Source organism: Spinacia oleracea, chromosome 6 (genome assembly GCF_020520425.1).
Source record: "Spinacia oleracea cultivar Varoflay chromosome 6, BTI_SOV_V1, whole genome shotgun sequence".
NCBI classification, from domain to species: domain Eukaryota; kingdom Viridiplantae; phylum Streptophyta; class Magnoliopsida; order Caryophyllales; family Amaranthaceae; genus Spinacia; species Spinacia oleracea.
In genome coordinates, this window is record NC_079492.1 from 146,052,698 (window position 1) to 146,069,229 (window position 16,532).

At 36.5% G+C, this 16,532-nt stretch overlaps 2 protein-coding genes and 1 long non-coding RNA gene across 4 annotated transcripts; 2 read left to right on the plus strand and 1 right to left on the minus strand.

Annotated features, from left to right (window-relative positions):
* Positions 1 to 3,122: 3,122 nt before the first annotated feature.
* Positions 3,123 to 7,157, plus strand: LOC110795631 (uncharacterized). The gene is made up of 3 exons (XR_002535345.2): positions 3,123 to 3,385; positions 3,850 to 3,986; positions 6,593 to 7,157. It is a non-coding gene; the product is annotated as an uncharacterized lncRNA (long non-coding RNA).
* A 1,220-nt stretch (positions 7,158 to 8,377) lies between these two features.
* Positions 8,378 to 9,724, plus strand: LOC110795176 (anthocyanidin 3-O-glucoside 2'''-O-xylosyltransferase-like). Its single transcript, XM_022000164.2, has one exon. The coding sequence runs from the start codon at positions 8,378 to 8,380 to the stop codon at positions 9,722 to 9,724; it is 1,347 nt and encodes a 448-aa protein (XP_021855856.2).
* A 2,541-nt stretch (positions 9,725 to 12,265) lies between these two features.
* Positions 12,266 to 13,769, minus strand: LOC110795168 (uncharacterized). 2 transcript variants are annotated; one of them, XM_056833746.1, is made up of 3 exons: positions 13,665 to 13,769; positions 13,447 to 13,587; positions 12,266 to 12,936 (listed from the first exon to the last, which is right to left on the minus strand). In XM_056833746.1, exons 2-3 carry the CDS (start codon positions 13,561 to 13,563, stop codon positions 12,571 to 12,573), a joined length of 483 nt encoding a protein of 160 aa, XP_056689724.1. In that variant the 5' UTR covers positions 13,564 to 13,587; positions 13,665 to 13,769; the 3' UTR covers positions 12,266 to 12,570. The 2 variants fall into 2 exon arrangements, with proteins under 2 accessions (XP_056689724.1, XP_021855848.2); XM_022000156.2 differs by lacking the exon at positions 13,665 to 13,769 and having other exon boundaries at positions 13,447 to 13,645.
* Positions 13,770 to 16,532: the final 2,763 nt, after the last annotated feature.

Genomic DNA, 16,532 nt, shown 5'->3' on the forward strand with positions numbered 1-16,532 from the left:
ACAGGCACAATTTGTACATCAGAAGACCACAAAAGGACTAAACCCCCGCTTAACCCTTCCGCATCCACCCCGCAAAATTCTGAAAAAGGAAGGGAAGCCAACTTTTGACGAGCACTATCTACAGAGACCATTGTTTCCATGACAAAAACAACATCTAACCCAAAAGAACGGACTAAGGAAGCCAAATAAGGAACTTTAGGGGAGTCTGTTGATCCCAAACCCCTACAGTTTTAGGAACACACCTTCACTTAACTACGGGTGGCCCATTGGCAGGGACCACATCACCTGAAGAAAACCCCACAGAAGGCCCTGACTTTCCCAACTCTGAACCTGAAGAACACTGCCTCTTTTTTAGAGGTAAAAGAAAAGGACAACACAAAGGAGAGGTAACATCCTCTTTAACCTCACTCCCAATCCCTTTAATCCCAGCAGAACCACGGCTCTCATTCTCAACCGGCATTTTTCGCTTTGCAGGACAAATATTCTTTACACATTTCCAGACACGATCCCCTTTCCTTGACAAAGCCAGCTTCAAAGGAGATATCTTGATGCTCAGATTCGGCGGAGATTCATAAGAACAAGTAGAGTCAACATCTCCTTCAGAGAAGAGTTCCTGCGATGATGCAGGGGAGTAATCCATCGGAACCGGGCCATTGTCGATGTTAACCAGAGCATCCCCTTCAGCGGCGGCGACGTCATCGTGGCCGTGAAGAGCCTCGTTGGTGCTGTTTATCTCCTGCAAAACCTCCGACTCCGCCGAATATTGCTGGTCGCCAGGTGAATGATCAAAATGAAAAGCAATCGACGAAGAGTCATCTTCGTAGCCGGAATTGTTGTCCGGCACCGTCGGAAAAGACGAACCCAGGGACGGTGAAGGAGACCCAATTATAAAATCATCTCTTTCTGGTGAGTTTGGAGGAGTAGGATTATCTTCCAGCCTGAATTGATGAGGGTCAAGCCCGGATCCGAATCCGTCGGGGAAGAATGGCCCGTGGGATAGTGTACCCCAAACCGAAGAAAGAAACCTGGGTTGCTCATGGACTGAGGGTCCATTATTTCGGGAAAACGGGTCACGCACAACATGTTGGTGAGGATCGAAAATAGGGAGGCCCATAACTATATCAGACCCATTGGCAAGAGGTGGGCTGAATATTGGGACACACTGGTCCATTGAGTTAGGAGGAGTGGAAGAAGGCCTGCCAAACCAGTTACTTGGGCCAGCCCCAAATGGATCATGGAAATACGGCCCATAAGTAAAGACACCAGCAGAAGAAACATAGAACCCAGGTTCAGGAGATGGATTTGGGCCATTACCATTGGGCTGACTAACCGAAGAGGATTGCAGGTCCACAGTTGGTGGTGAAGAGGAAAGAAACAAAGCATTAGTAGAGGACCCATCACCTGCAGACCCATTTTGTCCCCCTTCATCAGATGTTGGGTTGATGTGTGTTTCATTCAAAGAACCACGTGGCCTTTTCCTGCTTTCAACTAAAGGGGCTACTGCAGAAACAGAATTAGCATGCAAAGACGTGGCCGATTCGTGAGACATACCTTCAGACGGGGCTAATGTACTCCGTATTTGTTACATTAGGAATTGGGGTTGGCTCAAGTGGTGAGTTTTCCCTTTTTCCGTAGCATTGTCAAGGGTTCGATTCTTATCCTTTGGGATTAAATTGGCGGATTTTTCATGAAATACTCCCGAGTTTTACCATAATTCACCAAACGGCAATCAAATTTCAATAATTCGTAAAATACCCCTTCATGACGTCATTATCCTCATAATCAACCAATTTCGACCTAATTAACCCAACCATTTTTTTTCCTTCCACTTCTCCACTCTCTCTCTCCTACTCCATTACCACCACCTTCCTTCTTCCTTGATCTTCCCAGATCTTTCTCTCTCCCCCCTTTCCTTCTTCCATTTACGGCTAATTCGCATCCATCAATTACAATCCCAACATACAACAAATCTCCTAATTTAAGCAATAGTAATACCAAAAATCAAGCATTGAAGAACTGGGTGAAGAATATGGCTAATTTTGATGGAAATGAATGGGGGTTTGTGCGAAAATAGGTGGTTTTGTTGAGGAAATTGAGTTTGGGATTGATGGAGTAAAGAGAACCCAACTTCGTTCTTGTGGGTTGTTCTCTTCAATTCTTCCGGGGTCGATTTCGGATTTTTTTTGTGGTTCTGGGTTCGACTGCGGCATCGGCGACGATTGTTCTCTTTGATTCTTCCAGCGTCGATTTTGGTTGTTTTTTGTGGTTTTGGGTTCGACGATGGTGGCTATTGTTCTCTTCAATTCTCCCTCCCGACATCAGCTGGTCCCCTCAACAACAACCACCACCACAAGAGGAGGTTGTTGTTGCTTCTGCTGGTGGTGTTGGTGTTGCCGGAGGAGGAGATTTGTGGATGCTGATGAGTGGAGGAGGTGGTGGTAATGTAACGGCTGTTGTTAGTGGAGGAGGAACAATGTGTACGATGTTACCGGGGGAAACACATCATCATCGGGGAAGATGTTGGGTTTTAGCGGGGCAAAGGAAAGTAGATTGAGAGCAGGGATAATGGAGCTGCGAGAGTGGAGGCAAGGGAAGAGGAGGGCAACGAGCAGAGGGAAAATGAAGGAGGAGAGAGGACGAAGGTGGCGGCATAGGGTGTGGCGGTAGTAGACGAGGGTGTGGAGGTGGACGGTGGAGGGTGGAGGAAAGGTTAGTAAAGAAGGTATGGGGAGAGGGGAAGAAAAACCAAAAAGAAAAATACATTAAATGGGTTAATTAGGAAATATGGGTTAATGAGTGGGTTAATTAGATGTTAATTGAGTTAATTAGCGATGATGACGTCATGAATGAATATCTGGGGTATTCAGTCAATTATGAGGGGTATTTTTGTGAATTATTGAAATTTGATGGGCGTTAGGTGAATTATTGCAAAACTCGAAAATATATTCATGAAATTTCCATTAAATTAGAGGGGGGTTGGGGGTATAAGGCTTGTAACGGCCTATGGGGGTCGGGCCCTGTGGGAGGTCAACCTAAAGGATTTCTTCTTGTAATAAAAAAAAATGTTTCTATAAGATTTAAACCCGCAAACTCTAATTTCAACCTTAAATCATTATCCAATTTAGCTACAACTTTTTAAAAGATGAATTGAAAAATTAAACTCAAAATGGAGTGTCCCTCTCATAAACGCTTCTTATGACTGATGAAACTGATGACGACGCACTTTCCTAATGTCGCAAAAAACGCTTACCAAAACACCAGTTTGAGGTTGCAGTTGAAGAGTAACGAATTTACGATGCTCAATCTTGCTGCTACGGAGGCGGCGTGGCTGATGACGCAGCTGTGGTGGTGGTCGGGTCAATGGTTCCATCGACTTTCAACGAAGGTATAATTAGTTTGGTTCTTTTGGGTAGTTTTAACATCCAATTAGACGATTCTATAAATGTTGAATAGTATTTATTGATTTCCTAGGTTTGTCGGTGAAATATTGTTGGATAATTTGGTGAACATGGGGTGAATTTTGCAGCTAGGGTTTTAATTTTTAGTCGTAATGCAATTAATCAATCCCCAAATTGGGGTTTTCATGGTTCCATAAATTACAGATGTACTTCCCTGAGCACCTTTTCCAATTTTCTAAATAATGATTAAATATTGGAAAATCAATTTGGGGTTAATAATTGCTTGGCTTCCACCCATTATTTGGGGTTGAGGTCTTTTTGCAATTGAATTTTAGTAGAATATCAATTTAACTTTTCTAAAAGTTGAAGATGGTGCTTATTCTTTTGTTGTTAGTAATAGACCCTGATTTAAGTTGCAACTGGTGATATTGATGGTCATTGTTCTTGGCAGCATGGGTTTGATAGGAAGTCGAAGGGCGGATTTTCAACAAATTAGGTTATGAACGGACAAATTTGCGGTAACTCAAGCATTCTAATGTTGTCGCAGATGACGAGGAAGATCTATATTAGGCAACTGTTTTAATAAAGGTAAGAAAAACTAATGCTTGCAAGTAACTTGCATTTGATAGGGCAATATTTATATGCCTTATGCTACAAGCCTACAAGTCAGTCGGTTTTTTAACTGTTGTTAGTGCTTGATTACTTCTTTTGATAAGTTTATTAGGTTCTAAATTCTAGAATGCAGTAGTTTGAGACCTTCATTGTTGTTTTCACAAGTGTTAAAGTGGGTTGTTAGTGTTTAAGTTAGCAAGACTATTCATGTTTCGTCAAATCATCATTAAATTCTACGCAAAGAAATATCGTCCAAAATAAAAATCCTTTATCTCAGCAGAAAGGAAGGGTAAATGACTACCACCTCAGTTGAATATCACTTACGCACTTAGCTTGTCAGTTAATTACCACAGACTGCATGTATGCATTATAGATCACTGATGAATATGAAGGCATTAAGGCAAAACTAACTAATAAAGTATACAGGAAAGAAGGTTGCTTAAAATTTCCATTTTACGCATCCTGTAAGTTAAAATTTGCCAACATTTATCCATCTGTAACAGCATAATGAGCATATAGTCATATACATAGTACATGCTATAAAATTATAAATACCATGCATACCTTTGTTTCCATTCACCAGTTGTGTATTAAAAAATATTTTTCATCTTCCAGAATCCAACATCTTCATAATTATACACTTGTAGTGACATAACGCCCATTCTTGATCACATCAGCTTCCTCAACATAAGTATCATAAAACTGCCTATAATATCTCTCATGAATCTTGCCCACGTTATTTCGTAAGTTTTCTTTTTATGCCTGAAGTTTTAATTTTGCATTAATTTGGAAAAATCTTTACATAGACGATGTTAATTGTTTATTTGATGGGCACTGGGCACATACATTGTTAGTTGCTAACTTAATTTTATCTTCCACCCTTGTGTGACTGTGTCAACTGTTCAGTAGTAGGTATTGAGTAGCACTCGTTCCTCTGCTTTGGTAGCTTGGTTTCCTAAACCAGTAAAATGGCATAATTGCTGTAATTGAGTTAAACTTACAATTCAGGCAGTCTCTATTGCATGTATAAGTGATCAGTTTCAATACAGCATATGAACAAACAAACAAAACAAAATGATGCAGTTCTGCTTTTCCACTTGCATGATTCAGCATATCGTGTTATAGGTTCCTATTAACTTCGTTCATACACATTCTGTGCACAAATTTCAGATGCCATTATATGCTTGTTTAATATGAACTGTTCAGGCACCTGGCACCAACACTTAGGATATTTATAACAGTATAGTTTGTGAGTGTGTTGAAATATATATGGGACATTAGTGTTAAGAGCATAAGCATTCTTTGTGTGCTTGTAAATAATTGATCTTTTCAAATTCAATCTGATCATTTAGTGTCAACATATTGATTCTTGAGTGTAAGTTTCCAACACTTCCATCACTACACACTCTGTCTGTATAGACTGAAGATTTAGAATCTGAAACCTTTTTGAAAGAATTGTATCCCTTGGAAATAAATCATCCTATATTCAAATATGGTTTTCGTTTTGAATAAAAGAATACAGGAGAATTGTGATGTCAGATCTTGCTTTTCAATCTTTTTGCTATATTTTTGTTCAAATTTGTACGTATTGCTTGACTTTGGCTTAATTGCTTCAAGGCCCAATCTCGGTATATTTTGCTGATGCAGTTGCTGCTAATAAATTTAATGGATGATACAGTTTTGTTTCTTGTAAAACCCGATTGTATTACTTGGAACACTAATTTGGATGAAAATCAGCTGTTTTGGAAGTTCTTAGATTTGTTTTTTCATGTTAGATGACGTACACCTTTTGATAATGTTCCCTATTTTAACTTGCCTTCGGTTGGTGGTAACTGGTAATCGTGTTCTCACCCTATTAATTCAAAGAGTTTATCAGTTTGATGACTTTGCTAGAGTTATGCCCTGCTACAGAGCTGATGAATGATGTCAACAAACTTGCTCCTTGACTTTGCTAGAATTCAGGAAGAGGGTCTGAATTTGTGTCTAGGACTTCTTTCTAGTGATCTACTGAACTCAGAAAATAAAAATTTCTGGACCTATGTTTTCTACGTTCTATATACGATTATGATTGGATTCTTCCGATCTTAGTTTACAATATTGAATTTAGGTTGCAACAATTTATGCCTGCTTAACTTAGCTTTGAAACGTTTGAAAGCCCTATAAATTATCCACGGGTGAACTGAAACTTAATAAATATGGGGTGTTTATGGGAAAATGGGGACTGGTTGTCTAACAAATTCTGATATTTGGTTTGGCTAATAGTTCGAAGTTAGACGATAAGTAAGCAACACTGAAGTCTGAAGTGAATTATATGCATAAATTAGATGTTATCTATATGCATTGCACAACATTTGGTGTTTCATCCCTTAGAAACCAACTGACATTTATTTTAAATTAAGTGATGTAAATGATTATCCTAGCCTCTTTTTACAGTAACATTATCCAGTAATATTTAACAAAAATCTACATGGCTTAATCTATAGCTTATCATTAGCTTATCATGTTATACCTTGACAATTTGCCATTGAATTATTTAGTTGGAGACTTGGAGTGTCAATTTTGATATTTTATATTTCATACAGGTTTACTGTTGTTGCATCTATTTTACTGGTACAAGTTGGAATCTCTGTAGGAGATGATGGTGATAATAAATCTGTCCACGAACTTTCTCATGCAGAAGAATGGATCATCCAAGCTTCACTTGTATTAGGTGTTATCTTAATAGTAGTAATTATTTATTTTATTAGGCGCTTTTTCAAGAAAAGGCAACATAGGACACCAGCCAGTATCCAACTCCCTAATCTTCCCCCGTCCCAGGTGCCTGAAACTTCTACCAACTTCTCTAATACTCTTCCGGAAACTTATGTCTTACGTAGATTACCGGAAGAGATTTACAGACGTTTTCCGGTAGATACTTATTCAACCGAACGTTGTAATGACTTCAGTCATATAGATTGTATGATTTGTAATTTTTCTTTTGTTGATGGGGAGGAGCTGTGCATCCTTCCTGTTTGCCGCCATGTTTTTCACTCTCACTGTACTAGCTCATGGTTTTTAAACCATGATTGTCGTTGTACTGTGTGCCATGTTGATTATTTTGACGGTTTTAGTAATGACTTGGTGTGATATAAGTTTTTGTTTGAATTGTCAATATTATGTGATATCTATCCACATTGTACCAGATTGTTAACTGTTAAGTATTGTTGTAAACAATGGGTAGAAGAGAAGGTGTACAATGTACTTGGATCACAAAACTGCACGACTTGAGTGCTTTGCTTCTCTGTGTTGTTCTTCTTCAGATTTCAGACAAAACATTGTCTAATGTCTATTATTTGCATACTTCGTATTGTTTGTTTCACTTTCCTACAGTTTCTGGTAAATCTGGTAGTAAAAGTAGTACGTCGTAGATGACATGGAAATACGGAGTCTTTCTTACTTAGATTTCCCCTTCATCCATTGCACTGTGCTGCCTATAGTAACTTGATATTAAGGCATTGTTTTTTTCACTTGTCCTAGACTGATCTGTTTTGGTCTGATTTAAATGTTTTCTGTGATTTATTTTTTCTGGTCTGATTTGGTTTAATCTTATCTGATTTTTCTGATCTGATCTAATATTCTAATAAAAATAAGAATAAGAATAAGAATAAGGTGATGAGCACAAAACCTAAGTATTTGTCAAACTCAAGTTAGTCCCATTTTAAACAACAACAGTCAACAGAGACGGAAAAACAATAAAGCAAACCTATATTATCGAGTATCACTGTTCGTTTTTATTTCCTCGATCTGTTCTAAAAAGTTTTACACTCTCTGTTTCTGTGTAAAATCCATAGTAGTACCGCCGTAGAATATTGTTCTTCCATGATCTTCTTCCCTATCATAGACTCTTATCACTCTATAATGGCATTTATCCGTCAATGTTTTAATTAGAAGAATATCTACTTCATCCGTTTTGGAAATATCGCATAATTTATTTTTTACACTACTCACACTACGACTTTAGCCATTTTTTGTGATTCGTACGCAAGGAAATTTTAGTCATGTGGAATCATGTTAGATTCATATCGATATATATTTTCTAAACATTAATTTTTTATAATTTTTACTTGCACATGATTTGAGATATTGAAAGTTAAAGTAATGGTTAGAGAAGTAAAAGTCAACCATGGTGCGATATTTCCGGAACGAATGAAGTATAAAGATTATTTTAATGATAATTGTCTACCAGATTTTCATATAAATTATACTAGTTACAATTATTAAATGTAAGGTGTAACCCGTTTCTCACGAGCTCCATGAGCTCCATGTAGTACTGTACTCCTATAAATCAAGACTCCCAATACTTCATTTTAATTAATTAAAAAAAAAAGATGGGTGGAGAGAAAGAGTTGCGGATAGTGATGTTCCCATGGCTTGCCTTTGGACATTTTATCCCATACCTTCACCTTTCAAACAAACTTGCTGAAAAAGGCCACAAAATCACCTTGTTGCTTCCCAACAAAGCTAGGCTTCAGTTGGAGTCACTTAACCTTCATCCTTCTCTCATAACTTTCCATTCAATTACTGTCCCACCCCTCGAAACTCTCCCTTATGGCACTGAAACAACTGCGGATATCTCCCTCGACCAACATGGTGAACTCTCGATTTCCATGGACCGCACTCGGCCCGAGGTGGAGTCTTTCCTATCAACCCATAAGCCCGACCTCGTCCTCTACGACATGGCCCATTGGGTACCCGAGATTGCTGCTAAGGTCGGGATTAAGTCAGTTTCATACAACGTTGTATGTGCTATTGCTGTATCTCATGTTAGACCTAGCCTCCCTCTTCCAAAAGGAACGGCAGCACATGTACCCCTGCCATTGTCGTCTGTCCCTAAGTGGAGTCTTAATCAGCACGGTTCATCAACACCATATTTTGGGGAAGGGATAACGTTACTTGAACGGTCTGTAATCTCCCTCTCGTCTGCGGATGCAATAGCCATCCGCACGTGCAGGGAGATTGAAGGGGTATATTGTGACCGTGTTGCTGCCACATTCAACAAGCCTGTCCTTGTCACCAGCCACGCCTTGCCTGATCTTGAACTCGAACTCTCTCCGTTGGAGACTCGCTGGGCCGAGTGGCTAGCTAGGTTCGAGCCAGGGTCAGTGATCTTTTGCTGCCTTGGTAGTCAGCATGTCTTAGACGCACCCCAACTGCAAGAGTTGGCCCTGGGGTTGGAAATGACAGGACTACCCTTCTTGATGGCTGTAAAACCCCCTGTGGGGTGTACCTCCTTGGAGGAGGTGCTTCCAGAAGGGTTTAATGATCGGGTTAGCGGGCGAGGGGTGGTTCACGGTGGGTGGGTGCAGCAGCAGCAGATAATGGCGCACCCATCGTTAGGGTGCTTTGTGACCCTTTGTGGGTCTTCGTCGATGTGGGAGGGGTTAGTGAGTGAAAGTCAGTTGGTATTACTCCCACAACTGGCAGACCAAACTCTGTATGCCAAGTTAATGGCAGATGAGCTCAAGGTGGGTGTGAAGGTGGAGAGAGAAGAGAACGGGTGGATGACGAAGCGAAGTCTATGTGAAGCTATCAAGAGTGTGATGGATGAAGATAGTGATATAAGTCATGTAGTTAGGAAAAATCATGCTAAATATAGAAGTATGTTGATTAGCCCTGGCTTTATTAGTGGCTACATTGACAACTTCATCAAGGATTTACAAGCCCTTGTTCCTTAGTTTTTGTTTTGCAATTCGCCAAGAGCTAGCGTCAATAAAATTAATTAATATTGTCAAAAAAAAAAAAAAAAAAAAAAAAAAAGTTGATTATCAGAAATAACGTAGGCTTAACTTTTTTTTTTTTGATAAGGAAAGAAAAATTAGTAGCCTCTTTGAATGGACCAACTATAGGGTTGACTTGAATGACAATAAAATTAATTTGTAATTTTATACACAGTGTGCGCGACCAGATTTATTATATTGTATTTTAATTATTTGGGTTATTAATAGAAGTATATGATTGACAAAGTTAGGCTAAATGAAAGCTCGAGTCTGAACTTACTAGGTTTAGTCTTGATATGACTCGTTAATTTCCTAATTATTACGTAGTCACTAGTCGGGAGTACGGATGTACTTCGTATAAATAATTTTGATCAAATATTGCAAATATTATTATCCTAACTAATATCTTTGTAATTTGTTAATAGAAAATTCAACTACTATCATATGTACTACGTACTCTGTAGCTTCTTTACACACACCAATTTAAGTTATAAGTTATAAATAAAAGTTGGTACAAATTTGCTACAAAAATTATTGAATACAAAATTAATTAATATTGTCAAAATTCAATAATTATACTTACATTTTAATAATAATAAAAAAAAACTTAAAAATTATATATATATGGGTATGTAGGTCGGATCTGGGTCTTTAATTCTTGGACCCAGATCCAGACCCGCCCCATTGAACAAAGATCCAAATCCGCCCTAGATCCGCAGGGTCTAATTTTTTTGGACCCAGACCCTTAAAAACGGACCTGGTCCAACCGGATCTGGGTCGGGTCTTGGACCCATTGCCATCCCTACTCACGAGCTCCATGTTTTTTTAGAACTACTGATAGAATATGTATATAATATTGATATTGAAAATCAAGAAGAATCAATCAAGTAAAATTTTTATGGAAATAAAAAGTAAATTGGGTAATACCTACTACGCATTATTTAAATCATAATATTCCATAGAAAACAATATTAAATCGGCAACTTTTGTGTAAGACCGCCTTACCGGAAAGACCACTTTGGTTGCTTAACTAATTGGTTTAATTTCTTAACTAATTGGTTACATTGCTTAATTAATTGATTCAATTGTTTAACTAATTAATTCCTTTGCTTAACTAATTGGTTTCAGTGCTTAACTAATTAGTTCAAGTGCCTAACTAATTGGTTTATTTACTTTACTTATATGATATCAAGGTGGTCTTTTGTGTAAGACCGCCTTATAGAAAAGTTTGTAATATTAAATACCTCTAATAATAACAAATTAATATATGAATAATGAGTCATATATTTTCATCAAATGAATTTTTATGAAATACCCCCGAGTTTTTGGCATAATTCATCAAATGCCCCTCGACTTTCATAAATTCACCAAATGCCCCTCACAAATGAATTAATACCCAAAATATCCTTACTAATGACGCACCTTTAGTCCTCAGTTAGCCTAATTTTCAAATTCACAAAATACCCTTATTTTAATTCTTATTTGACCAAATACCCGTATTCTAAAACTTAATTCACCATATACCCATAACTTAAAATTACCCATTTGATGCTCAACCACTAGTTTTTGTGTTTGAAAATTAGTCGTTGCTTATTGTTTGCTTATAAATACCCATTTTCTGATTGTTTATTGTACTTTTCCTATTGTTTTGTTAATTTTTTTTTTTTTTTTATCATTTTTGTCATGAGTTTTCTTTCAAAATCATCATCCACGCCCATGAATCAGCATATGTAAGAGCGCAAAAAAATTCTCTTATTGTAGGAGAAAATTTGCCATCCGAAGCTCCGATACAAAGATGGAAAAATGATCTCCCTCCCTTTCAAGGAAAATGTGTTTCCACCTTTGAGAGAGTTATGGAAAATTGTTTTAATCTCTTGCCAAACCAAATAACGTAAAATGATTAAAAGTGGAGAATTGTTTTCCATGAGAATTGTTTTACACCCTACCAAGCGGGGCTTAAGCCAATTGACCCGGTATGAGGCTAACGTAGCTTTAAAATGGTGCTAGGAATGCCATGCACGAACTTGATACAAAAAGGACATTATCCTATTCTTTAGTATGTCATTGCTAGAATACTAGAGCAAATACCCATACTACTTCCTCTGTTCCAGAATATTTTAACCGTTTTAATCGACACATAGTTTAATGCAATATAATTGACTTATTATTTAATTTGATGGTAGTTGATAATGGGGTATTTTTTATTTACTTTATAGTTATGTCCTTTGTAAAACATTTAGGCTGCACCTTTGCTTGGATTGCAGCTCTATGTTGTAACATACTCCGTATGTAGTGATGTATGAAGTTGCCCTAAAATATTTGTCAAACTCGGCTTAAGAAAGAACAGAGAGAGATAGTAGAAGGCGGAAAAACAACAACGCAAACGTCAATTATCGACTATCGAGTATCATGTACTGATCGTTCTTTTTATTCGAAAATGATAAAGGTCGCAATATGCGACTTTTAAGACGTGTCACAATGATGACATGGTATGTTTACGTGTCATGATTTAAATTGGAAACTGAAATATTTTACTTATATATAACATATTATATATGTACAAAAAAGGTGGAAAAATCTTAATATTCTAATTTGTTTCCTTTTTTATATCGACTACCTTATTTATATATTTTCATAGTAAAAAAAATGCATTGGTAGTAAAAATATTCGGATGACGCATAGCCTACGTGGCACCTATATGTACCAATTAAACTGCGACACATAAGATTGCGACAACTAAATATTGTAGCAACTTGCGACCTTTATCATCACCCTTTTTTATTTCTTCTATTCTAAAAATGTGATTACATAGTAGTGCCACCGAAGAAGACTATTCTTCCGAAATCACGATATTGTTCCCTATCATAGACTCCATAATGCCAATTATCGGTGTACTTTTCAGTTTGTTTAGGGCTAATCTTTTTGTGGTTTGCATCTAAAACACCAAATTCAGAACAATATGCAGATAATCTGGCGTCTTCAACCGGATAATAGCCGTTTCCGATGGGAGGAAGAGGCTGACCAGGTGGGCTATATGCCTCTCCACCAACTGCAATGTAAGTTGCGCCACTTGCCAAACCGGTGAATAGCTCTCGTGGCCAATAACCAACAATGGCGTCTGGTTTGACTGGGCTGCGTAGTACTAACCACCAATGCCCTGTTTTTGGATCCTTTTCAACATATTAGGGGCATTAGTTTATGTTAGATCAACATTAAACTCATAATTTTCACGAAGTATAACTACAAAACGTTAATCCATCGTGTCAAACACTTAATTGTTGGTATATAAAAAAAAAAAAAATCATTTTGGATTGTACAATTGAACATTTAATTATTGATAAGTTCGTCTCATTTTTTGTATAAATATCACTTTCGAAAACTAAAATTTTGAAGAATTGAAATTATAACGAACAAAAATCTATAAGAGTTTAAACACTACACGAATTAAAGGCCAATAATCGTTGATTAATGACGGGATTTCCTGTCGTGAACTCGTCATAAAAGAGGACCGTCGTTAATGGAAAATCCCGTCAGCAGTAAAAGACATTTACGACGGTTGTTCTCGTCGTTGTTTGGTTGTTAGCCCCGTTGCAAAAGGCTTTTGCGACGGTAATTTTGACCCGTCGTAATTAGATTGTCGTTAAAGATATAAATTCTTATAGTGAAATTAGAAATTTCACCTGGTAAATAAAGGGCCCTATACACAATATTTTCGAACTCCCTCTCTTCGCGGTTTCTTTCATAGCAGCATCAATCGGAATATCTTTATTGACACTAACGAATTCAGGGCACAACATATTGAAACAATGTGATTGACCAGCCTAAAAATAAAGACAAAAATTTTGTCAAAAAGGCAAAGAAAATGGACAAGAAGTGAAATATCGGATCATAAACTCACATTAAAGTACTGAAAAAAATGTGTACGGTTATCTTTATTTATCGTTGGATTAACCTACACGTTTGAAAAGAAATGGATGTTAGGAGTAAATTACTGTGAACCAATGTGACAAAAAGTTTCATTCTAAAGGATAAAAATAGTCCAAAAGATCGAGGATCATATAATTTTTAGGGGAAATTATCTATGGTAGCATTGTACTTTTGCAAATTCTCAATGGTAACAAAAAATTTACCTCTTTCTCTAAAATAGCATTAATGATATGTATTTTCTCTAATCTAACATTATTTTAATAATTTCCAAAAAATTAACCTAATTAGAGTTAATTATGATGAACTCATTACCTCCAAAAATTCTCGGAAAAAACCAACAATTCGATGTTCCCCTTTACGCTATTCGTCTTTTCCTCAGTTCCTCTCATCCCCTCCATCTCCTTTCTTGGACTTTATCTTCGTCTGAGTTTTCTTCTTCGTTCAATGAAATTAAAACAGATGTGGTAAAAAATTTAGACTTGTTAGTTCAACTTGCCTCGTCTCTTCTGAGTCCCCCATCATCCATTCACAGGTTTCTTCTTCTAAATCCCCTTGACCCCTTTCATGGATTCTTTTTCAAATACAAATTTCTATATTGAATTATATTTCGTCTCTGATTTTTGGTTACATAATTTAGTTGCATAAAATAATCAATTACGTACGAGCATCAGATTTTCACCAAACATTGATTAAACCTATTTTCGATTGGTATAGTACAAGCTTCAGATGTAGTCCATCTCATCGACTTTAAGCTTCGAATTTTTCCATTGCATAATTTAGTTGCATAATTAAACGTCAAATTTGCTGATGATTAATATTTAGGAACTTGGAAGGGGATAGGCCGGATGGCAATGGTTTTGTAATGGACGTTCTCCGAATTTTGGGAAGTATTTTGGTTGGGAATATTTGAAAATAGTAAAAAGAAGGTTAGATATTTAATCATAGTCAGTGTTATATTAGTTAGATAGATTGAAATTACTGAAATAATGTTAGATTAGAGAAAATACATATTATTAATGCTATTTTAGAGAAATGGGTAAAAATTTTGTTACCATTGAGAATTTGTAAAAGTATAGTGCTACCATAGAGAATTTCCCTAATTTTTAAATAGAAAGATTAAACAATTTATACGAAAAAATAGAAAGATGTGGAGTAACTTACTGTCCAACCAAATTGTATCCGATCATTACCATTTTGAATGATCATTTCTCCCGATGAATATTGTAGTGGCGTAATATGTGGATTATAAACATTTAATTCACAATTTACACCATAATATTTCACTTTACTTGGGTCGGAATTTGTTTGAACAATTGCAAACTGCGACAACAATACATGAAACCTTAATGAGAAGGCGTAATTAGGAACCTCTCAAATGCTAAAACTATTTAGAAACTGATGGAATAAATGGCTTACATGAGTTCCCATTTGTTGTTGATTAGTGTTAGGCTTGGATCTTGAAACATATTTTTTTGTAAATCGCGACATTTGGATAAATTCATCTTTACTCCATCGTCTAATTGGAATAGTGCTCTCAGCGCATCCTCCATCTTCTAAGTGAACATTCTCGACCAATACCTCATTTCTAGTTTCTGTCCATTTTGGTACAAAACTTGGTCTCATCTAAATCCCAACAAAATATTAGAGCAAGAATAATAAATCATATATAATTTTTTGAAACTAGACCTAATTGAATATAACAAGAAAAACTATAAAGTTAAAATTTCATGAACCTGTGGATGGGAAGAATGGTTTTTCATTAGAGGGTGATCAAATGCAGGTTGTTTATAGAAGTCCACACAATCGTACAAGTCTCCATATTTTGTCTGCGAATCGAACTCTTAGATTATTATTACAAGCATTACATTGCTTGATGGAGAAAATTAAAGAAAAAGGAAAAAGAAAAAGAACCTTGATTGTCTTAACACTTGGCTTTCTCAGGAGTTTAAATTGCTTTATCCATTGAAGTTCTTCTTGATTAGAAAACTGAATGCCTTCTATTCCGTTAAATACCAAAAACAAGCACGAGATCACAAAGTATGCTAGGATCTTGATACCCATCACTCTACAAGACTACAAGTCATCGAATATACAATTATAAGTACCACATTTTCTCATAAAAGCTAAAATAATTTTATTAAACCATGCATTACAATTTTAATTTCATCGGATATAGAATTATTGTATTTCTTACCCGTTCTTGAGTATGCAATTTCTGAAGGTTATCCTTTTTTTTTGGGTTTAATTTAAAGTTTTGCATGAGATGCAGATGGCTAGGAAATGTAATATAACTCCTGGTTTTGGTATTCAAAACAGTAACAATTAATGCACATGCACTATATTAAGGAGGGGATTGGATGCTTCCATATAATTACATTTTGTACATAGATGATAGACGACGATAATAAATGAGTGTATCGGGAGTGATTTCTTTTAAAATATTAAACATGTACTACCTCCGTTTCATTAAGTTCTTTACGCTTTAAAAAATATGTCCAATAATCAAAACTTTGACCATAAATTTTCACTATTGTATCCATCAAAAATTATCATGAGATATCTTGTTAGATTCGTCTCAAAATGTATTTTATAAATATCAAATTTTTATAATTTTTCGTCGTACAGAATTGGATATATTAACGGTCAAACATTGCACCGGAATCCGTGCAAATCGTAAGTGTAAATATATTTTTGAAACAGAGATAGTATCTGTTATATTGCACACGTACTCTTGCTAATCAACCAATTGCTTGTTGGTTTAGTGGTGATTGGGTTGAACTTGGTAGGGAGAACCCGTGTTCGATCCTCCACAACAACAATTGGGAGGGGACTGAACAGG